General features: G+C 64.8%; 1 protein-coding gene across 3 annotated transcripts in view; it reads left to right on the top strand.

The window, feature by feature from the left end:
* The window catches only part of NPHP4 (nephrocystin 4), a 61,333-nt gene extending 39,155 nt beyond the window's left edge, over positions 1-22,178 (top strand). For 2 of the 3 annotated variants that reach the window (XM_036347835.1, XM_036347836.1), the window contains exons 14-31: positions 78-185; positions 1,454-1,602; positions 1,745-1,936; positions 2,182-2,369; positions 4,982-5,142; positions 6,079-6,259; positions 9,146-9,271; positions 9,742-9,950; positions 10,865-11,091; positions 11,282-11,453; positions 14,347-14,427; positions 17,260-17,416; positions 18,313-18,398; positions 18,854-18,939; positions 19,769-19,940; positions 20,475-20,654; positions 20,911-21,054; positions 21,602-22,178. In XM_036347835.1, coding sequence (XP_036203728.1) covers positions 78-185; positions 1,454-1,602; positions 1,745-1,936; positions 2,182-2,369; positions 4,982-5,142; positions 6,079-6,259; positions 9,146-9,271; positions 9,742-9,950; positions 10,865-11,091; positions 11,282-11,453; positions 14,347-14,427; positions 17,260-17,416; positions 18,313-18,398; positions 18,854-18,939; positions 19,769-19,940; positions 20,475-20,654; positions 20,911-21,054; positions 21,602-21,742 — 2,760 coding nt within the window. In that variant the 3' untranslated portion in view covers positions 21,743-22,178. Of the gene's footprint in view, positions 1-77; positions 186-1,453; positions 1,603-1,744; positions 1,937-2,181; positions 2,370-4,981; positions 5,143-6,078; positions 6,260-9,145; positions 9,272-9,741; positions 9,951-10,864; positions 11,092-11,281; positions 11,454-14,346; positions 14,428-17,259; positions 17,417-18,312; positions 18,399-18,853; positions 18,940-19,245; positions 19,941-20,474; positions 20,655-20,910; positions 21,055-21,601 lie in introns of those variants that run through there. The other variant, XM_036347837.1, reaches the window with a different exon arrangement.
* The last annotated feature ends 676 nt before the right edge of the window (positions 22,179-22,854 follow it).

Genomic DNA, 22,854 nt, shown 5'->3' with positions numbered 1-22,854 from the left:
TCCTTCCCAGCGCCCACGTGGGTGGGGCCTCCACGAGGTCACTTAGTGGCTGATCTCACCAGCTTTCCTCCCTCCAGCTGTCCCTGTCCCAGCTCGCAGCCTCCCCACCGTCCCCCACTCGTTGCCGCGCGGCCAAGCCCTCTTTCCAGCAGCCCGCCAGCTCCGAGCCCTCGGGGGCCCAGGCGGTAAGTGCGCCCCATCCCTCCCGGGTGGTGGCTCCTGACGCGGGGAAGGCGATTTGCCAGCACGCAGGGCCCCTGGCTGGGTGACCGGGCCATCCCGGGTTCTCTGGGACACGGGGTGACCGGACCGTGGTGGGTTCCCTGGGACACGGGGTGACGGGGCCGTGGTGGGTTCCCTGGGACACAGGCATGGGGCCGTCCGTGCCTCAGGATTCGCACCATGAGCTTTGGGCCTGGACCTGCCAGCGCTCGGTTGAGGCCTTGCTCTGTGGAGAAGTAGCGGGAAGCCGCCTGGGTCTCTGGGCGCAGGAGGGAGAGGGATGAAGAGAGGCTCCCAGTGCAGCAGAGGGAGGGCCAGCGAGGCCCCGCCCGCCCGCCCGCGGCAGCCATGGCCTGGAAGAGCCCCGTCCTTTCATCCCCGTGTCACCTGGGGACCCACGCGGAGTTGGCTCTCAAAGTGGCCGGTTCACCTGCACACTGTGTCCCAGTCTTGCCTGCAAGTCTGGGGGAAAACAGTCTGTGTAATTACCTGTTTGAAGGCGTGGTGCCCTGTTCTAAGCACAGGGCAGGGCGGGGCGGGGCCGCGGTTGTCCCACAGCGTCCGCACTCACAGGTGAACCCTGCCTCGCCCCGTGCACACCGGCTCCTGTGTTCGTGAGGAGCTTGCATCTGTTATTTTTATTGCTGTTTAATCCTCACCCGAGGAAAGTCTGTTGATTTTAGAGCTCGCGCCTCTTGTATTGTTGTGTTCCCTGGGCACATGGTGTCCCTCTGAACTGAGACCGACGGACCTCCTGGGAGCAGGCTTGGCGGAGGGCGTCCTGGGTCCCGCAGGCCTTTCCCTTGGACAGGCGTTGTGCTCTGGAGGGAAGTGGCCGGCGGTGCGAGTGGCGCGGGGACAGGAACGTGTTGAAGGATGTTGCGTGTCTTGCCCGTAAACGCGGTTTGGTGTGAACGAGCCTTCTCGGGCAGCATGTCTCTCCCAGGGCACCGAGTTCATTAAATCAGCGATTCCTGCCTCGCTGCCTTTCCCCTCACACAGAATACAGGGCGCCCCGATAAATTGGAACTCCAGATAAAACTTAGCCTTGTGGTCTAAGCCTGTCCCAGATGCTCCCTGGGACGTGCACTGCAATCCTCATCGTCCGCCCAAGGCTAAGGCCGCGGAGCCTCCTCTGTTTCTATCCGCTGAGGCCCGCGGGGCAGCCGCTCAGGGATGCGCGCCTAGACCCAGCCTCCCGGGCCTTACCTGGGCCTCATCCCGTCCGCAGGAGCTCCCCCTGGAGGGCGGGATCGCGCACCTGGAAGCTGACCTGAGCCCCACGCCCGTGGTCCCGGGGACCTGTGTCGCCGAGCAGTTGCAGGAGCTGCCCTTCGCCCCCGTGCACGCCCCCATCGTCGTGGGGGCCCAGGCCCGGAGGTGAGGGGGGGCTCGGGAGGGACTCGGCAGACAAGTGCGTGGAGACCGCATGGCCCTCTGAACCCAGGCTGTCCCCAGAGGCGGGTCCGGGCACTGCCTCGGGCGCCCTTCCCCGAGGCCGCTGAGCGTCTGTGTGTTCCAGCTCCGGAGGCAGGCTCTCGCGGGCCTGCATGGCGCTCCTGCAGGCCGCCGGCTTCCCCGAGATCCTGGACGCCAGCCAGCAGCCGGTGGAGGCCGTCAGCCCTGCGGACCCCGTGAAGTTCAGCCTGCAGAGGGAGGAAGCCGACCGTCTCCGGGGCAGCGAGGTGGTGCTGCAGTTCCTCGCCTTCAGCAGGTGCGCTCTCGGACTGTCTGCTGCTCTGGCCCTGGCTTGTGCACTTGGTGCGCCGAGTAGAAACCTGTGTGGTCCGAGCTGGCAGCCCTGTGCTCAGGTCTCAGTAGACGGCGGGGTGCGTCTGACGTTCCGTTTGGCACGGCCTCGCACAGCGTTCCTGTGCTGTCAGCCACCTCGCAAGGGGGTGACTGCAGCCCGCTCTCCGCCGAGGACACTTAACTAACCCACGGCTCTGTCGGACTCAGGGTGCCCGAGGATGACCCGGGAACGCCGTGGCCGCGCACCGTGTATTTCACCTTCCAGTTCTACCGCTTCCCGCCCGCCACGACCCCGCGGCTGCAGCTGCTCCCGCTGGACGGGGCCGGGAAGAGCCGCTCGGGCCCCCTGTCACACATCCTTGTTCCCACCAGTCACCACGGCTCCTCCGATGCTGGTGAGCCACACTTTGTCTCAGAGTCTTTCTGTTTTTTTAAATTATCACCTGAGGATATGTTTTCCATTATTTGTAGAGAGAGAGCGGGTGGGAGGGAGGAGGGGGAGAGAGAGAAACATCGATGTGAGAGACACATCGATTGGCTGCCTCCCAAATGCGTGCAATGGGGCTGGGGAACCTGCAACCCAGGTACGTGCCCTTGACTGGAAATCGAACCCGAGACCCTTCTGTCAGCAGCTCAGCACTCTAACCACCGAGCAACCAGCCAGGGCTGAAAGTTTCATTATTAAAAAATGCTGTACAATGAAGAATTCCAAACACATGCAGAATCTGAGAAACTAGTATGTGTCACCTCTAACAGTATCGGCTGTATCCCCACCAGATCTTCTCCAGCCTGCGCTACCATTTCCTTGTGTCATTTCACCCACAGTTTCCTGATGTATATCTGAAAAACCAGAGTCTTTTTGAAAAAGCAAACTCAATGTTATCCCACCTAAAAATTAATCACTAATATCATCGAACATCTAGCCAATGTAAAACTTTCCCCAATTTCATACCGTTTTTTAATAGTGTGTTTAAATCAGCTCCTTGCGTGGCAGCGGGGACTCACGTCTCCTTTGTCTGGTTGCTGCCACCGTCCCACCTGTTTTTGATGGTTTTGTTGACGTGGCCATGTGCTTTCCCGGAGTTCCCCACAGCCTGCACTTGGGATTTGCATCCCAGAGGTGCTCCCACTTTGAATATAAACCCCTTTGCATTGTGAATTCCCAGAGAGAAATTTGACCAAAAATTAAATTTCCGCCGAAACCGGTTTGGCTCAGTGGATAGAGCGTCGGCCTGCGGACTGAAGGGTCCCAGGTTCGATTCCGGTCAAGGGCATGTACCTGGGTTGCGCGCATATCCCCAGTGGGAGATGTGCAGGAGGCAGCTGATCGATGTTTCTCTCTCATCGATGTTTCTAACTCTCTATCCCTCTCCCTTCCTCTCTGTAAAAAATCAATAAAATATATTAAAAAAAAAAATTAAATTTCCTTGCAAGTTGAAGTCCAGAGAAATTAAACTCCAAAATCAAGTTTTCTTGTCAATGTGAATTAAAACTCGAAGTCCAAAATTCTCAAGTTAGAGTCTAAAAAAAGTTTCTTGCAGTTTCTTATACAGTGGAGTCTCCATCAAAAGTGTCCCTGCCTGAGTGTCCCCCTTCCGGGTGTCCCTGCAGCCGGGCATCCCCCTTCCAGGGGTCCTTGCAGCGGGGCATCCCATCCCCCCTCCCCTCGATGGGCAGGCCATTCCTTAATGCAGTGGTTCTCAACCTTCTGGCCCTTTAAATACAGTTCCTCATGTTGTGGTGACCCCCAACCATAAAATTATTTTCGTTGCTACTTCATAACTGTAATGTTGCTACTGTTATGAATCGTAATGTAAATATCTGATATGCAGGATGGTCTTAGGCGACCCCTGTGAAAGGGTCGTTCGACCGCCAAAGGGGTCGAGACCCACAGGTTGAGAACCGCTGGTTTACACTAAGATTTGCTCTTGGTGTTGTACATTCTACATTTTGACAGATGTTTAACATCATATATCTACTATGACAGTACCACAGGGAATAATGTCACCGCCCTGAGAAGTGCCCCTATAAGCTGTTCCCCTCTGGTCCTCACTCCATTTCCCTCGGGCCCAATACCCCCCCCCCCCCCCCGTCCCGTGTTGTGTCCTCCCCCCAGTGCTGTGTCCCTGTCCGGACCCATTTTGTCCTCCCACCGAGAGCACTGTCCTGGTTTTGAGGGGAGCAGAGGGGACTTTACTGGGTGGGCACCCACAGGGCTGAGGTGGCTGGGGGTGGGGTAGGACCGCAACCTGGCCCAGGCCGCATGGGTTGCTGGGTAAACATTCGCCCCCTCCTCCCGGAGTTAATATTCTGCTCATCGGGGGGCTTCGTAAAGATGGTTACATTATTGATGGGAAGGGGGAATGTTTTGAATGTGGTCCCAGCATGGCTGTTCCCAGTACCTCGACTAATGGCGATTTCAGTGGCATTTTTGTCAATTTAGGATGAATGATGACGCCATGTGGGGACCATGAAGGCGGCGCCCACCTCTTAGTACAAAGCCTGATAGTCCAGAGTGGCCCTCGCAGGGGCCTGCTCCCTGTGGGGCTGCTGCCTTAGATCCGGGGTGTGTGTGGGGGAGGGGGGAGGGGAAGGGGAGAGGGGGAGAAGTTGGGGGTGGGGCTGGTGGTGGTAGTTCTGGTCTCCGCTGGCGTGTGCTGAGCTCTGCGTGTGTGAGTGACGTGCAGCTTTGACAGGAGATGCTGACTGACTCCTCCCTGATTCCTGAGCCTGAGTGTGACTCCTGCAGCCGTGGGGCCCTGTCGCCCCGCGTGGCCCGATCCCCAGGACTCAGGGAAACATCAGTCTTCGTTTGGGAGGAGTTTGTTGAACATGTTGGAAAGCAGTGTAGCCTTTGCGTGTTAATTTGGACTTTGATTAACGTGTTTATTAAACTGTAGCTGTGACGGAAGCAGGAACTAGCATGATTAGAGCGGGAACCTCTTCACAGTGTGAGGATGAGAAATGACCCCTTGCGTTTGGACTCACTTGGGACCTCTCGGAACAGGGCCTCCGGGCTTCCAGCTGAGGTACCTGGTGGACCCCGGGTTCCTGAGGCCGGGTGAGCGGCGCTGGTTCACCCGCTACCTGGCCGTGCAGAGCCTGCAGGTGGACGTCTGGGACGGAGACTCCTTGCTGCTCATCGGCTCGGCCGCCGTGCACCTGAAGGTAGCGGCGCGGCCCTTCCCGGGAGACGTTTCCACGGGGCTGGGTCCCTGAGGCTGGGTCCCCTGGCTCAGTTCTTTGTGCCTCCCACGGGCTGACCAGCCAGGTGGTGTCACCTGCTCCTTCATGGGAGACGTCAGTCCCCAGACAGCCCAGGCGGCCTGGTTCCGGGCCCGGCCCGGGGGCTGCCTTCAGTGGGCAGGGACGGGGCCTGCGCCGGGTTCAGGATCCTGCTTTTAGAGTTCCAGCTGGACTTACAGTGGAATCCTTTCTCTGGGGACTCTCCATCCCCCATACACTAAGACCTAAGTCTGTGTTCATCCCTCCGGCGGGGGAAAGGGGGGCGCAGGAGTCCCAAGGCTGGGGCGCAGTCCTCCCTCGCTTCCATTTGTGTGTGAGACGCGCTAGCCAGAGGTGAGGCGGCCTTCCCGAGGCCTCACAGGGAGAGGCCCGCTGGGCCAGAGGTGACCTGTGACCCCATCATCCCTGGGGCCTCACTGGCCGTCGGCTCAGGCAGAGGAGCTGAGTCGGGAAGGTCCTGACCGTGTGGGCCTCCCTCGCCCGCTCGGACCATGGCCTCTGGAGGTCCTGCCATCGGCTCCAGCTGCCAGGCCTCCTCCGACCCCGTGTCCCGTCCTGCGGCCCCGGCCTAGGGGCTCTGTGCTTGGCACCCGGCTTGGCGTGTCCCTTGGCCCGTCCTGCCTGTAGCCCCGTCTTGGTTCTGAAAGGTCCGACCTCGCAGCTTTGACGTAGAGATGGGGTTTGCTCAGTGTCCCGCCTTGTCCTGCTGCTCCGTCCCCTCTCTCCCCACGGAGGGGGCTCCCGAGGGCGGCTTCCGGGTGTTGATGTGGTGGGTGAATTTGTGGAGAAGCCCGGCCAGCATTGGGCTCGGGTTCCAGGTCGGATCTGCTGGGCGGTGACGTGCCTTCTCCCCGGCAGCACCTCCTCCGCCAGGGCCGCCCGGCCGTGCAGGTCTCCCACGAGCTCGAGGTCCTGGCCACCGAATACGAACAGGATGCAATGGTGCTGAGTGGAGACGTGACTGCGTCTGGCAGCGTCAGGCCGATCGGTGTCCACACGGTGGTGAAGGGCCTGCTGCACCTGACCTTGGCCAACGTGGGTAAGAGTCCCGACGCTTCATGTGGCCTCTCGTCCTTTCCTGGCAGCCACTCGCCTTCCCAGCTGGAGCATGAGCTCCGCAGGTGGTGGCACAAATTGTGGGCATCGTAGGAGTAGGAGTTAGCAAAACTGTTATTAGTTTGACCACTGAGCCTGCCCTTGTCTGTCTGCCCTGCCCTTGTCCCCTGGGCCTGCCCTTGTCTGCCTGCCCTGCCCTTCAGTCTAACGCTCTCCCAACTGAGCTATTTCGGCTCCTCATGCCTGCCCTGCCCTTGTACCCCAGGCCTGCCCTTGACCACTGAGCCTGCCCTTGTCCATGGAGCCTGCCTTTGACCACCAGGTCTGCCCTGGGCCAGTTGTTTGTGCTCCTGATTTCTGACATGATTGGGGCGGTTAGTCCCCGGCCTGGCCCTCATTTGTTCGTGGTGCTGTCCCGGGGCCTCTGTGACAGTCCTCAACTACAGCGACCAGGAGAGCTTTTCCGTCTCAGAGGAGGGAGAGAAATGTGCCTGGATGTGTGTAACTTGGGGGCAGGGCCCGAGAAGCACGCCTTTAGGGCCCAGCCTTGACCTTCGCCCCGTGGTGCCCTGCGCCCCGAGAGTGGCTGGGCAGGGAGCCTGAGCCCCGATCCCCCCTCCACCTGCAGGGAGTCTGGCCTGGGGGTGGTCTTCTGGGTGTGACTGAGGCCTCTGACCGGAGAAGAGGTGGCCTGGGCAGAGGGCCAGTGGCCAGCCCACTCCGCTGCCCTGGAGGGCCGGTAGCAGGACTGGGGTTCTGGGCAGAAGTGAAAGCTGGACGACACCAAGTCGGTAGAGGATGTGGAGCGGTGTCTGCCCGGAGGACTCAAGCCTCTGTTGCTGCATCGGGAATTTTCCACTCAGAACCCGGCCTGAGCGTGAGGCTCCGCCCAGGGGCCATCCGCAGTGTCAGCACCGGCGTCAGCACAGCCGCGAGCCGGGCAGCGGCAGGTGCGCGCTCATTAAGGCGCCCGGTTTCTGCCGCTTGTTTACAAATGCAGCATCCAGGGCAGCTGGGAAATAGACAATGTGGAAGCAGCAAAACTCAGTTAGGTTCTGGAGAAGTAAACGAGCCACATGTGAGCAGCAGACGGGCTCAGAAGCGCGCAGGCCGGGGAGCTGCAGTCCGCTGCCAGGATTGTGCGGGTTATTTCTCCATTTAATCACGAGCCCACAATGTGCGCGACTCCGGGTGCTACAGTCTTATCTCCAGAAGAAAGATTAGCTCCATTACGTGTTATCTTCAATTGTCATTTTCATGCTTTGCCTGCGAGGGAGAGATAAGCTCATGGGAGAGAGTCGGAGAGACCTGCTCGCGAGGCGCCACGCAGACTCGCACGGAGCGGTTAACAAAGGACGAGCACGCGTGCCGCACGCCGTACCTGCGTGGCCGCGCGGCGGTTTCCTGTGTATTCGTTGTAGCTTTTATTTCCGTATGAACGGCTGTTCTGCACCAGGCAGCAGGCACAGGCCTGCAGACGGGGTGATGGCCGGGGAGCCTCCCGGGTGACCGCAGGGTCCCCTTCCCGGCTCGCCCTTGCCCGGGCAGCGCTAAGCCTCCTGCGCTCAGATCTTGCGGGGCCTGGAGGGAGCCTCGCTGCGGCGCGCGGTCTCCGTGGATCCTTCCGCGGCACCTTGTCCTTGGCCAGTGGCTTCCTGGCTCAGACAGGCTTTGCTGCCCAGCAGCCTGCTCCTCAGCGGCCTTTCCGCGTCCTTGGTCATGTCGGCGTCCAGGAGCCCGTCCTTTCCTGGACCCCAGTGTCCTGGGTGCGGGGTGGCCGCTGGTCCCTGCTGCTTCCTGGGGGAAGGGGTGCCCTGAGCCCGGCTCTGCGGTCACATCCCGTGTTCTCACGGTGGAAGGACAAGGGGTAGGGGTGTGCACCGTGACAAATGACCCGAGTTTGGGGTCCGCGCATTGTGGGAGCTCAGGGCTGCGAGGGGCCCTGCGTATGGGAGGGTTCGGCTCCGGCGGCTGCTGCGGTCCCACACGCCGCCTGTCTGTTGCGGGGAAGGAAACCGGCAGCAGTTTCCGACGGAAAACAGCCCTGGGGAGTTCGGGTCCTGGCCCTGCGGCCCTCGGCGTTGTGCACATGTAGGCTCAGCTTTTCCAGTTGATAGAGAACAAACCAGCGTCCAAGTACAAGCGCAGGAAGCCGGGGACCTCGTCTGCCCAGGAGGGGACCGCGGGGCCCTGCTGCCCCACAGGCCGCAGGGGCAGTCAGCCCGAGCCCGAGCCCCCAGGACCCTGGACCTGCCCCTGCGCCGTCGGCCCGGGTCCTGACCTGCGTGGTTTCCTTGGTCTCTGCGTGTCTCTCAGGCTTAGCCTAGGCCGTGCTCATCGCAGTCGGTGTGGGGACCAGAGGCGGCCTGGCCGGCCGGCCTGCAGGGGACCCCTCGCCGCAGGAGTGGGTGGAGGAAGCTGCGGGAGAGCCTGCCTCCCTCCCTGTGGCTGAGGCCACTGTGCCCGCAGTGAGTGCAGGTGGCATGTGCCACCTGCTGGGCAGTTGGGCAGTGGGCTCTTGGGACGGGGCACAGAGCTTGCCAAGGCCTGTAGGGCCACACCCCCTGGTGCAGAAGAAACGGTGCGGAGCCAGGAGCCTGGGCCACCTCTGAGCTGGTGGCAGGGAGGGAGGGCTTGGGGCTGGGGGGGGCGGTGCCTCCCTGAGCTCCCTCTGGGTCACGTGGCTCTGGACAGCAGGGAGGGGCGAGGTGACCAGGGCAGTGCCGACGCTGGGGCCCTGGAGCAGGCTGCTGTCTCCTCCATGCTCGGCTGGAGGGGAGGGTGGCTGGTGGACAGCGGGCCTCCTCGTGGGCACGTGCCCTCAGGCTCTTACTTGTGGAGATGTCTCACGGAGGCGCTTTCCGCCTAGGTCACCTGTGTGAGCAGAGAGGGAGAGAGGCCAGCGCGCTGCCACCTTCCAGGTTGCGGGTCATCTCGAATGAGGGAGCCGGCCGCTTCGACGGAGGCAGCCTCCTCATGCACGGGGCCCCGAGACGTGAGTGGGTGGGTGGGTGGTGCGTGGGTGTGATTGGCGTGGGGTGGGGTTGGGGGGAGCACACCGAGGCAGAGAAGGCTGCACGTGTGCAGGTGTGTGAGCGTGTCGTGTGCACGCCCCTCTGGACCTGGGCGCAGAGTGATGGCCGCCAGTGCCCCTGAGTGCCCGCCTCCTGGGCCTGCGGCCACTCGGTTCACCACGCTGGGCAGGCCCAGCGCTCTGGCCCGGGCTGGCAGCCTGGTATCGCGTAGAGAAGCTTAACCCTACGAGCGGCCTGTTGTGGGCGGCTGCTCCTCTGTGGGAACAGGAAGTGAAGGAGTCAGGAGGAACGTGGATGGAGGTCAGAGCTCCTCCGACTTGTGAACGGGAGGGCGTGAGGGGACAGCTCTGCAGTCACAGGAAAGAGCGGCCACGTGGCCGCATCTGCTCCAACAGTGAACTTTGACCTCTGGCTCCTCTGAACCTTCTAGGGGTGAAAAACGTGGTCCAGGCACAGAAGCTGGCAGATGTGGACAGCGAGCTGGCCGCCATGCTGTTCACGCCCCTGCCGCCGGGGAGCAAGGGGCCCCGGGGCGCCGTGCGGGAGGGGGACGCGGTTCGCAGGCGCAAGCTGGAGCGGATGAGGGCTGTGCGTGCGCAGGGGGCCGGCGGCGAGCAGGGCTGCCGGAGGAGCGTGCTGGTGAGCACTCCCTGTTCGTCCAGCGTGGAACCAGCCTGGCCAGCGGCCCCGCTCCACTGGGAAGGTCTAAGCCCCCCAGGGAGGCCCCCGTGGAGCAGGGCCACCCCCATTTTCAAACCCCAGCAGAATGCAAGGCGCTCGCCCCGGCGTGGGAGGGCCAGCATTGTGGGTGATGCAGTCATTTAAGTCAGAAATGGAACCGGGCCCCGCCCTTGAGTTCCAGCCCAGAGGCGGTCTGGTGGCCTTTCCCTGGCGTCTGGCCGCCTGTGTCTGGAGGCCCGGCCTGGGGTGGCCCTGCTGCTCTCAGTCTCGCAGACCAGCCCTGGGCCCCACTTTTTAGTGGGAGGCTCACCAGAAAAGCAGCCGACCTCCAGCCTTGGAGCACCCCTGAGGGGCCAAGCCCACGGAGTCACGGGCGAGGAGGGAGGGTTGGCAGGGACCCGCAGCACTGCCCCACGGCAGCTGCCCGAGGTCCGGACCCCGCTGGAGGTTGTTGGGCAGGACACTCCCCTCCAGGGACTCTGCTGCAGACAGGGCGCCTGCTGCCACACGGGGACCTGGCTGGGGAGCCGGCCACCTGTCAGTGTTGAGGGGGTTCTTTTCTCTTTTCTTGGAAACCTCTGACTCCCATTCCCCGCGGTGCCCGGAGCCGGCCTCCTGGGTGTGGGGCGGTGGTGGTGGCGGCGTAGTCAGTCCGGAGCTTGCAGGGCAGACCCCACCTCCCATGGGTAGAGAGCAGCCAGGGGTGCCCTGCTCCGTCCCTGGAGCTGGGGCCCGGCTGGTCCTGCGCAGACCACGTGAGGGGGGAGAGGGGAGTCCAGGAGAAGCCGGACTTGGGGGCGGGGTGGGGAGGTGGGAAGCAGCTTCGAGGAGCGCGCCCAGGACGTGGCCCTGGCTCGGCTGGTGTCTCGCAGGCTCAGCAGAACGTCCGGGCTCAGCATGCACGGGACCTGCAGGTCATCGCCGCCTACCGGGAGCGCACCAAGGCCCAACACATTGCCAGCGCGCTGAGCCTGGCCATCACCGTGGAGCACACGCTGTACGCCTCGCTGGGCACCGCGGAGTTCTTCGAGTTCGCCCTCAGGAACCCCCACAACACGCCGCACACTGTGACCATCGAGGTGGACAACCCTGAGCTCAGGTGGGGCAGCTCGGAGGGGAAGGAAGGGCCAGCTCAGAGGGGTGGGGCCAGCTCGGGGGGGGGTGGGGCCAGCTCAGAGGGGTGGGGCCAGCTGGGGGGGTGGGGCCAGCTCGGGGGTGGGGTTGGGCCCTCCCTGTGGGGCCTTGGGGCCCCAGGGGACCGTTCTGGCTCAGCTCCGCCTCCCGCCCAGCCTCATCGTGGACAGCCAGGAGTGGAGGCACTTGAAGGCGGCGGCCGGCCTGCACACGCCTGTGGAGGAGGACATGTTCCGCCTGCGCGGCGGCCTCGCACCCCAGCTCTTCCTGCGCCCCCGGGAGACCGCCCACGTCCCCTTCAAGTACCAGACCTTCTCTGTGGCGCAGGTGGGCCTCCCGGAGCCGAGGGCTGGTCGCCAGGCACAGAACATGGGGACCAGGGGCCCTGAGCCGCCACATGGCTGAGCCTTCGGGCGTCGCCTCCGCGGCCTCGCACCCCGGCACCCAGGCAGTGCACGGTGGCCCGACGCCTCGTGTTCCCTGCGTGCTGGTTTGGGGGGGCGGGGGGTCGGTGGCAGGAAAGGCGAGGCCGTCTGAGTCTACTAAACCGGTCATGAGCTTCCCCAGACGTCAGAACTGGGGCTGCCTCCCAGCCCGGCCCCTGCAGTGAGGGCTGCGCCCTTGTTACCGCCCTGTGTGCTCCCCAGAAGAGGCCAGGCCCGAGGCTTCCTGTGCAGACGTGAGGAGCATGCGTACGTGTGCATGTGTGTGTACGTGCGTGCATGTGCGTGTGCGTGCGTGTGTGCATGTGTGTGTGCATGCGTGCGTGTGCGTGATGGGGAGGGTGTGGGCACGTGTCTCCTTGTTGGGACAGTGACCTTGAGGTCAGCTCTGTGGGATGATGGTCACCCCTTAAATGGCCTGAGGGATCCCAGGGCTCGCAGACTTCCCGGGGGGCTCTGCGTGCACCGTGGGCAAGAGGTTAAGGGCGGGGGCGAGTCGTCAGGCCTCTGGCTCCAGGCAGAGCTGGGTTAGCGGCCCCTTCTCCACAGCCGCGCGGCCTCCCAGCCTCTGGGCAGCGAGGCCGGTTATAGCAGCCGCTGAGCGTCCCTGTGAGGTCGCTGTGAGGTCGCTGTGAGGTCGCTGTGAGGTCGCTGTTAGGTCGCTGTGAGGTCGCTGTGAGGGTCGCTGTGAGGTCGCTGTGAGGGTCGCTGTGAGGTCCCTGTGAGGTCGCTGTGAGGCCGCTGTGAGGTCGCTGTGTGGTCGCTGTGAGGGTCGCTGTGAGGTCGCTGTGTGGTCGCTGTGAGGGCGCTGTGAGGTCGCTGTGAGGTCCCTGTGAGGGTCGCTGTGAGGTCCCTGTGAGGTCGCTGTGAGGTCCCTGTGAGGGTCGCTGTGAGGTCCCTGTGAGGTCGCTGTGAGGTCGCTGTGAGGTCGCTGTGTGGTCGCTGTGAGGTCGCTGTGTGGTCGCTGTGAGGTCCCTGTGAGGTCGCTGTGTGGTCGCTGTGAGGTCGCTGTGGTCGCTGTGAGGTCGCTGTGAGGTCGCTGTGTGGTCGCTGTGAGGTCGCTGTGAGGTCGCTGTGTGGTCGCTGTGAGGTCACTGTGAGGTCGCTGTGTGGTCACTGTGAGGTCGCTGTGAGGTCGCTGTGTGGTCGCTGTGAGGTCGCTGTGAGGTCGCTGTGTGGTCGCTGTGAGGTCACTGTGAGGTCGCTGTGAGGTCGCTGTGAGGGTCACTGAGGTCGCTGTGAGGTCGCTGTGAGGTCGCTGTGAGCGTCACTGAGGTCGCTGTGAGGTCGCTGTGTGGTCGCTGTGAGGTCGCTGTGTGGTCGCTGTGAGGTCGCTGTGAGCGTCACTGAGGTCGCCGTGAGGTCGCCGTGAAGTCGCCGTGAGGTCGCCGTGAGGGTTGCTGTGAGGTCGCTGTGAGGTCGCTGAGAGGTCGCTGTGAGGGTCGCTGTGAGGTCGCTGTGAGGTCGCTGTGAGGTCGCTGTGAGCGTCACTGAGGTCGCTGTGAGGTCGCTGTGAGCGGCACTGAGGTCGCTGTGAGGTCGCTGTGAGGTCGCTGTGAGGTCGCTGTGAGGTCGCTGTGAGGTCGCTGTGAGGTCGCTGAGAGGTCGCTGAGAGGGTCGCTGTGAGCGTCACTGAGGTCGCTGTGAGGTCGCTGTGAGGTCACTGTGAGGTCGCTGTGAGGTCACTGTGAGGTCGCTGTGAGGTCACTGTGAGGTCGCTGTGTGGTCGCTGTGAGGTCGCTGTGAGGTCGCTGTGTGGTCGCTGTGAGGTCACTGTGAGGTCGCTGTGAGGTCGCTGTGAGGGTCACTGAGGTCGCTGTGAGGTCGCTGTGAGGTCGCTGTGAGCGTCACTGAGGTCGCTGTGAGGTCGCTGTGTGGTCGCTGTGAGGTCGCTGTGTGGTCGCTGTGAGGTCGCTGTGAGCGTCACTGAGGTCGCCGTGAGGTCGCCGTGAGGTCGCCGTGAGGTCGCCGTGAGGGTTGCTGTGAGGTCGCTGTGAGGTCGCTGAGAGGTCGCTGTGAGGGTCGCTGTGAGGTCGCTGTGAGGTCCCTGTGAGGTCGCTGTGAGCGTCACTGAGGTCGCTGTGAGGTCGCTGTGAGCGTCACTGAGGTCGCTGTGAGGTCGCTGTGAGGTCGCTGAGAGGTCGCTGTGGTCGCTGTGAGGTCGCTGTGAGGTCGCTGTGAGCGTCACTGAGGTCGCTGTGAGGTCACTGTGAGATCACTGTGAGGTCGCTGTGAGGTCGCTGTGAGGTCGCTGTGAGGTCGCTGTGAGCGTCACTGAGGTCGCTGTGAGGTCGCTGTGAGGTCACTGTGAGGTCGCTGTGAGGTCGCTGTGAGGTCGCTGTGAGCGTCACTGAGGTCGCTGTGAGGTCGCTGTGAGGTCACTGAGGTCGCTGTGAGGTCGCTGTGAGCGTCACTGAGGTCGCTGTGAGGTCGCCGTGAGGTCGCTGTGAGGGCGCCGTGAGGTCGCTGTGAGGTCGCTGTGAGGTCGCTGTGAGCGTCACTGAGGTCGCTGTGAGGTCGCTGTGAGGTCGCTGTGAGCGTCACTGAGGTCGCTGTGAGCGTCACTGAGGTCGCTGTGAGCGTCACTGAGGTCGCTGTGAGGTCGCTGTGAGGTCACTGTGAGCATCACTGAGGTCGCTGTGAGGGCGCTGTGAGGTCACCGTGAGCACCATGAGGCCAGGGCAGCTGTCCCGCAGTGGACCGACCTGCAGGTGGACAGCAGTGCCTGCCCCCCAGGATCCGTCCGTGACCCGCGGGTGCCGGTTGCTTTCCCACAGGCCTCTGCGGACCTGAGACCTGAGAAGGGCACGGACCCCGGATCCCCTGCGGACAGCGTGATGCCCACCAGACACGCCAAGGTGCGGGCAGAGGACAGGCCTGATCTGAGGTGCACGAGGCCGTGGGGGGCGAGCCGGTGTCCTCCACGGGGACCGGGCAGTGTCATGGGTTCTGCTTGCTCTCGGGCCGCCTGGGCCCGGCCCCTCTGCCCTTGCCGGCCTCCTGGAGGGAAGGGGTGTGGGCAGGGCACTTAGAGGGGGACTTCCCCGTCCAGGTGCTGGAACGGCTGCTGGCTGGGTGTCTCACGTGGAGGCGTCTCCCGGCCACTCACCACGTGCAGCCCTTGGTGCTGGCGTGAGCCGTTGCCCCGTGCCCGCTGTCCTCGTGCTCCGTCTCTGGGGCTGCCTGCGCAGGCCCGGGGGCTGGCTGTGCCCGTGCCCAGCATCCCATCGGGTGCAGTGGTGGGACGTGCCCGCACCCTCCATCCCTCTGGTGCTTCCTTCCTGCCGGCAGGCGGCTGTGTGCCTGCTCCCTCCCTGAGCGGCCCTGTACCAGCTCCTGGGTGGAGAAGGGTATTGAGAAACCAAACCTGGGTGCTGGGCGTGGGCACGGGTGCCCGTCAGACGCCGCCGCCGCCTGTGGGGCTGGAGGGGGGATTGCACCAGCGCCCAGGACGGTGTGGTATCACGGGCGTCACGGATATCGTGGGCTTGTCAGCAGCCCTTCCCCTGGAAAGGGGATCCCATTTCTGCCGTGAGAAACTGGCTTCGTCCTCCTCCATGTATCTACCTGTCTGCTCAGTTTGAGGACGGCCAGCCTGTGACGTGCTGCCCTCTGGGCCGGTGCTGCCCCCGTGGGCCGGTGGTGTCCCCGTGGCCCGGTGCTGCCCCCGTGGGCCGGTGCTGCCCCCGTGGGCCGGTGGTGTCCCCGTGGCCCGGTGCTGCCCCCATGGGCCGGTGGTGTCCCCGTGGCCCGGTGCTGCCCCCGTGGGCCGGTGCTGCCCCCGTGGGCCGGTGGTGTCCCCGTGGGCTGGTGCTGCCCCCGTGGTCCAGTGCTGCCGGCCGCAGTGGCTGGTGGTGTGTGTGTGTGTGTGTGTGTGCGCTTGTGCGTGTGCACTGAACATGTGGTGCAGCCCCCGACGGGATCCCGCAGGCCTGTGCTCACGCTCTCTGAGGGACTCTTCCGGGCAGTCATGTCCCCACCTCAACATGTGTGACCTGTTTGTTTCTCTTGTTTCTCACACATACAGGTCCTTTAAACATTAACGTAGTTTTCAAGTTGAAAGCATTTACATGAGTCCAAAATCAAGTTATAAAATGAGATACATGTAGGAAGAGCTGGTTACCTTTCCCAACCCTTTCCCTGTGTGCATGTACATGTGTACACACACGTGTGTACATGCATGTGAACATGTGTGTGTGTGTTGTGCGTGCAGAGCATGAACGTGGCCCTGAGACCTTGGCAGTGGGTGTACAGAGCCCTCCTGTTCCCTCTGTCAAAGCCTCTGTGGGGCGGGTGCTCATCGCGTGTCCGCCACTCCCTTTCCGTGGACTCTGAGCCCCTCTAGCCCTTGGCCGTGGCACGAGGTGCTGCACACGGCGGGTCCGCTGCCCCCTCTCCGCAGGGCTGGCCCGTCCTGCACCGATGGGCCCTTTCCAGAGCGTCCACTGACCTGCACGAACGGCCAGCGCTCTCAGAGCTGCTTAGTGTCGCGAACACTGCGGAGAGTGTGGAGGTTCGGTCTGAGCACTCAGTTATAGGTGCACGTTCTGCTCGAGCAGCACAGGAGATAAAGTCATTTTCCAGTCGCTGCCTCAGTGAGGCGATAGAACACTGGTGGGGTGTCAGGGCACCCCTGACGGGTGTGAGCGTGGGCCTGGGGCCTCTCTCCGAGCCGGGGCACAGGCCCAGGAGCACACCGCGTGCGGGGACCGACCCGCAGGGCGACGCCTTCAGATGCAGCTTCAAAAGGCAAAGCCAGACGCAGAGCTGCCGGAAGGGCAGAGGGGCCCACGGGCAGCGGGGGCACAGACTCGGGGGTCGGGCGGGGCTGGGCACAGGCGGAAGGGGGCACAGACTCGGGGTGTCGGGCGGGGCTGGGCACAGGCAGCCGGGGCACAGACTCCGGGGGTCGGGCGGGGCTGGGCACAGGCAGACGGGGCACAGACTCTGGGTGTGGGGCGGGGCTGGGCACGGGGTAGGGGGTGACTCAGATTCGGTGTGGGGTGGGGCTGGGCACAGGTGGAAGGGGGCACAGACTCGGGGTGTCGGGCGGGGCTGGGCACAGGTGGAAGGGGGCACAGACTCGGGGTGTCGGGCGGGGCTGGGCACAGGTGGAAGGGGGCACAGACTCGGGGTGTCGGGCGGGGCTGGGCACAGGCAGACGGGGCACAGACTCCGGGGGTCGGGCGGGGCTGGGCACAGGCAGACGGGGCACAGACTCAGGGTGTCGGGCGGGGCTGGGCACGGGGTAGGGGGTGACTCAGATTCGGTGTGGGGTGGGGCTGGGCACAGGTGGAAGGGGGCACAGACTCGGGTCGGGCGGGGCTGGGCACAGAGCTCTGCCGTGTGGAGGGTGTGCCGTTCCGAGCGGGACGTGGGCTCGCGGCGGCTGTCCCGTTCTAGTTTGCCACTGAAACCTTCCCTCCATGCCTGTCCCTTGCACGTGTGCTGGGAAGAGGCAGGGTCGGTGGCAGTTGAAGGCGCATCCGGGTGCGCCCTCCTCAGGAGGAAGAGCAGTGGCGGCCATCGTGGTGCACACGGGGGGACACGTCCACAGGCGGGCGCCGTGCCGGGCGCCACCCTCTGTGTAGGCAACCTGTGCCGACTGCCCTGTCTCTGATCGTGTCCCCTGGGGGGCGGTGAGGACCACGGAGACGGGCCGTGTGCGCCCTGACGCCCCCCGCTCGCAGGTGCTGTTCCGGGCGGGCGGCGGCAAGCCCCTGGCCGTGCTCCTGCTGACGGTGCAGCCGCAGCCGCCCGCGGTGGACCAGGTCTTCCGCTTCTACCACCCGGAGCTCACCTTCCTGAAGAAGGCCGTCCGCCTGCCCCCCTGGCACATGCTCCCAGGCAGGTCCCGTCGGGCCGGGTGTGCTGTGGCTCAGCAGCTGGGAACGGTTCTCCCCGAGGGGCGGTGGCATCGTCGTTACCCTGCGATGCTCTCACCCGACACCCGGCACAGCTGTCGGCTCTCCCTCCTGCCTGTGTCATTTCAAACCGAAGACAGTGCGCCCGCGGCGCCCCCCCCCCCCCGACTGCGCTGGTGCCTGTGCCCCCCCCCGACTGCGCTGGTGCCTGTGCTCTCCCCCCCCCGACTGCGCTGGTGCCTGTGCCCCCCCCCCACTGCGCTGGTGCCTGTGGCCCCCCCCCCGCGCTGGTGCCTGTGGCCCCCCCTCCCCCCACTGCGCTGGTGCCTGTGCCCTCCCCCCCCCCGACTGCGCTGGTGCCTGTGCCCCCCCCCACTGCGCTGGTGCCTGTGGCCCCCCTCCCCCCACTGCGCTGGTGCCTGTGCCCCCCCCTCCCCCCACTGCGCTGGTGCCTGTGCCCCCCCCCCACTGCGCTGGTGCCTGTGCCCCCCCACTGCGCTGGTGCCTGTGCCCCCCCTCCCCCCACTGCGCTGGTGCCTGTGCCCCCCTCCCCCCACTGCGCTGGTGCCTGTGCCCCCCTCCCCCCACTGCGCTGGTGCCTGTGCCCCCCTCCCCCCACTGCGCTGGTGCCTGTGCCCCCCCCCCACTGCGCTGGTGCCTGTGCCCCCCCCCCACTGCGCTGGTGCCTGTGGCGCTGAGGGAGCCGTGCTGGCTGCGGGCACTCGCACTTCCGCTATGGCCTCTGCCTGCGGACGGGCCCCGCGCAGGGGCGGCCAAGCAGGAACCCAGTGTCCACGCCGGGGTGGCGTGGAGGCCCGTCCCCTCGGCACCGGCCGCGCCTGTCGGGAGACACCTTTGTCTTGGTATTTTCCGCTCCAGGTGCTCCCGTGGGGAAGCCTGGCGAGGCGCCCCCGGTCCACGTCCGCTGCAGCGACCCGCACGTCATCTGTGAGACCCAGAGTATGGTGAGTGGCCGCTCCGTCCTCCCGCACGCCCACCGTCCCTGCACCCCCTGCCGCTCCACGCGCGTCTCTGTGCACGGCCTCTTCCCGGGCGAGGGGCTGTTTGCCGGGCCTGTGAGAGCTTCCTGGGCGAGGCCTCACCTTCCTGCCAGCACACAGGTCCTTGGCTACCCGAGGGGAGTGAGTGAGGAGCGAGTGTATGAGGGCATCTGTTAATCGCCGCTGTGTACAGGGAGCGGCTGTCGTGCGAGAGGCTGGGTACGGGCTCCTGCAGGAGAGTTACTGTGCTCAGTGTGCAATCAAGGCGTTTTCTCTTCGCTGTGAAAGCACTAGTGGGTTCTGAGTAGCACAGAGAACTAGAGGCGTCGGGGCCTGGTTCTCCCTGCTGTGGCCTCGCGGGGGCCGGGGGCGGGGTCAGGTCCAGGGGCGGCGTCCCTGTGATGCCCCACTGCCCGCAGGGCCCGGGGGAGCCGAGGGACGTGTTCCTGAAGGTGGCCAGTGGCCCGAGCCCGGATGTCAAAGACTTCTTTGTTGTCATTTACGTGTGAGTATGCGAGCCTGGCGTCGGCGGCAGGGGGTGGGGGGAGGGGTGGGGAGGAAGCAGCGGGTGTGGGCGTTGAACGTGGCCAGGCCTGCCTGCTCCGCAGCTACTCATGGGCTGGCAGGGGCCTGGCGAAGGGCGCCCTCCGCTCAGGGCGGCTCCCGCGGCCCGAGGGACGGTGGGTCCAGAGCCCAAGGGGAGGAAGTGGAGGCAGCCGTGCGGCACATTCAGTCCCGGACCCGCTGCCCGTCCAGTGCTTCCTCCGGGCGACGGAGACTGTCGGCCCGCCCTCTGCTCCCCCCACTGCAGTGACCCTGTTCGGGGACCTGGGCCCTCCCATCCTTGGAAGTGGCGTCTCCCAGCCCCGAGAACGTCAAAGCTGGTGTGGGTGAGGTGTCGGCACCTCTGAGAACAGGGCAGTGAGCAGCCTGTGTGCAGCGCCCGTCACGGGCGGAGGGACCCGCAGCTTGGAGTCCCCACCAGACCCTGAGGGGATGCGTTGCTGAGTCCATTTTCCAGGAAAGAGCCCCGTCCTACAGTCCCGGCAGCGGACGCCAGGTTCCTGAGCTCAGGCCTGCTGACCTCCAGGCCGTGGCCTTATACGGAGCGCAGCCACGGCCCTGCCTCGGGCCTGGTTCGCGGTTCTGGCTGCCCAGGGGGCCTGGCTGCGAAGCCCACACTGACATCCCTCTCGTCCCCCCTGAGTCCAAGTGACGCCTCGGCTGCAGTCCCCAAGCCGCCCACGCAGGAGGGTGACAGCAGCTGTCCGCGCGCCCTCCTGCTCCCTCCTCTGGGCAGCCTTCTCGGCTTCCTCCTGGCTCTGTCCCCACAGGGACCGCTGGCTGGCGGCGCCCGTCCAGATTTGGCAGGTGCACCTGCACTCTCTGCAGCGCGTGGACGTGTCCTGTGTCGTGGGCCAGCGGACCCGCCTGTCCTTGGTCCTCCGGGGGACGCCAACACTCAGGAACGTGCGGGCCTTCACCTCGCACCCCCAGGAGCTGACGGTACGGCCCTGGGCTACTGGACCCCTTCAGTTCTCTCTGCTGCCATTCTCGCCCACCTGGGGCGGCGGGGCGGGCGGTGGGCGGTGGGCATGGGCTGCGCTCAGTGAGTGGTCCCGAGGATGGGCTCACTGGCCCTTGGACTGGCGGTCTGTGGAGTCTCTGTCTGATTCCTTTATCAGGCCATCAGGAGGCGGGGACACGTACACCCACAGCCTGTCTCAGAGTCGCTGGGACGAGGATACTAAGTCTGAGTCAGTGCAGCCAGTTGCTCTGCTCAGCGGGCCGGGCGGGCTCCTGCCTGCGGCTCTGTGAGAGCCAGAGGGCTCGCCGCCATGTGGGAGGGGACCTGCCCGACACAGGGCGTCAGACACGGTGGTGAACAGGCTGTGACCGCGGTGGCCCAGCCCTGACGGAGATCCGCCCTTTCTGCCGCACGCCGGCCACGTGGGCCCCGAGCAGGTGGTCCCCCAGCAGCGGGTCCCTGGGGGGCGGGTGCTGGAACCCCTCGTCCCACTCGCCACTCTGTTTCTGAAGATGGACCCCAAAGGCGTCTTCGCGCTGCCGCCCCACGGGGTGCAGGACCTACATGTGGGCGTGAGGCCCCGCCGGGCGGGCAGCCGCTTCGTGCACCTGAACGTGGTCGACGTGGACTTCCACCAGCTGGTGGCCTCCTGGCTCGTGTGCCTCTCCTGCCGGCCGCCTCTCATCTCCAAGGTCTGGGAGGGGGCGTGCGTGGGCACAGGCGTGGGCGCACGGTGGTCACCTGGTCCTCCACCAGGCCCGGCTCCAGGCAGGAGCTTCCTCCCCTTCTCCTGGCCCTGGGGGAAGCGGGGGGCTGCTCCTGTGCTGGGGGCCCCTCCCCTTGGAGCCCTGAGGGGGGGCTGTCTGTCCTGTGTCCCAGCTGCTGGGCCCCCCGCAGAGCAGGCTCAGGAGTCCCTGCAGGAGCCCAGCCCATGCCGCCCTCCCACAGGCCTTCGAGATCACCATGGCCGCGGGGGAGGGGAAGGGCGCCCACAAGCAGATCACCTACACCAACCCCTACCCCTTCCGCCGGGCCTACTGCCTGCACAGCGACCACCCCGATCTGCTGCAGTTCACGGAGGACACCTTCCAGGTGGGCACCGTGAGGGTTGGGGCCTGAGCCCTGGGCTGGGGACGGAGGTAGGAGCCAGGCCATCGGGTAGTGGCGTCTCCACCGAGCCCTGGGCGGCTGCGCTCTGGTGCGGTGCTGGGGAGGGTGCGGGGGGAGGGCACCTCTGTGAGCGCCACTGCGTCGTCTCAGAGAGACCCGCGTCCAGGCGACATTTCAGGGACCCGGCCTGATGACCGACCCAACCTGTGGTTTCTCCAAAGTTTGACCAGAACTGCCCCACGTTGACCCATGTCTGTCTTGAGCATTGGAGGGAAGGTGGCAGGAAGCAGTGGGGGTGCCTCTGTGGCTGGGAGTGTCCCCGGGTTATGGAAGGCGGTCATTGGGCCTCAGGAGCAGGGGCACCGCAGCTCAGAGCTGGTGCCTGGAGGACCCCCAGCCCACGGCCGAGGCAGGAGCCAGGCCAAGGTGCTCTGTGGGTCACGCAGGCCAGGGCTGGAGGGAACAGGTGGTGGAGGAGGTTGCTGGAGGACAGGGCGCTGGGCTGGGCGCTGACGGCCGCCTCTTCCAGGTCGCGGGCGGAGAGACCTACACCATCGGCCTGCGGTTCGCGCCCAGTCAGAGGGCCGGGGAGCGGGAGGTGCTCATCCACATCAACGACCACGAGGACAAGAACGAGGAGACGTTCTGTGTGAAGGTCGTCTACCAGTGAAGGTCGTCTACCAGTGAAGGTCGTCTACCAGTGAAGGAGCCTCCACGGCCTCCCGGTCTCCGTGGCCTCTCGGCCTCCCCCGCCTCCATGGCCGCCACGGACCCCCACGGGTGGCGGCCTCCCAGCGGCGGGCGGCAGTGGCCGCGGAGTGGGTGTCGCAGGCCCTGGCGCTCGGAAGGCTGCTCCGGTGGAGCTGCTGCTCTCGGGTGGGGCGAGAGCGTGGGCCGCGGCTGCACGGCCAGGGCTCTGGCACACGAGAGCCACCGGCTAGGACGTTTCCATTTGTTTTCAGCGACGGTTTTTTCAGAATCATCTTAAATGATAAAAGGATGTTTTCTTACTGGGTTTTGTACAAACATGTCATTTACTATGCAACGTTTTATATGGGGATATATCTTTTCTAAAGTTACGTATGAAAATAGTAAACTTTTACACATTTTTCTCTTTGGACAGTTTTCTTGGGTGTTTTCTGCTGTTTGCAGCCTCGTCGGGTTTTCTCTCTGCAGCGTAAACCTGGTTTTCCCTCGGGGACAGTGTGGTGGAGGGACAGGCGGTGGCCGGTGGCCTCCTGGGCGTCTGCTCAGAGTTGGTGGGTGGAGGGGGCATGACTTGGACCTGCTTCTGCTTCTGGTCCCCCCGGAAAAGCAGGGTAACTGCTCATCCCAGGCCTCAACTTAATCCCACCTGCAAGGTCCCCTCCGGCTCAGGTCACATGGACAAAGGCCAGAACCCAGTCACGGGGCCCAGACTCTGCCTGAGCTGTCCCCACCCCCCAGGCGCAGTCAGACCCCACAGAAGTGCTCCGGGCGGTGGCTCTGGAAAGCCCCTTGCAGCTGGCGCCATCCTTTCCCTCGGCCCCTCCCCTACCGTCCGGGAGCCCCTCCCCATGTCTGCGAGCTCGCACTGAGCCCGCTCCTGGGCACAGGTCACAGGTGAGGCCGAGCCCTCCGGGGAGTGAGAATCGGGCGCCTTTCACAGCTTCCTGCCCCCTGTGCGGCCTCCCTCCCCCTCTTCCTTCCTCACAGAGAACGGCATCTCTTGGTTATGATGAATTTTCAGTTCGCAGCCAGGGTCCCTTCTCCCTTCAAAACAGTGCGCTCGGCCGGCCCGGG

This window comes from Myotis myotis, unplaced genomic scaffold (assembly GCF_014108235.1).
Source record: "Myotis myotis isolate mMyoMyo1 unplaced genomic scaffold, mMyoMyo1.p scaffold_m19_p_2, whole genome shotgun sequence".
Lineage (NCBI taxonomy): Eukaryota > Metazoa > Chordata > Mammalia > Chiroptera > Vespertilionidae > Myotis > Myotis myotis.
This window is presented reverse-complemented; position numbering and strand designations above follow the sequence as displayed.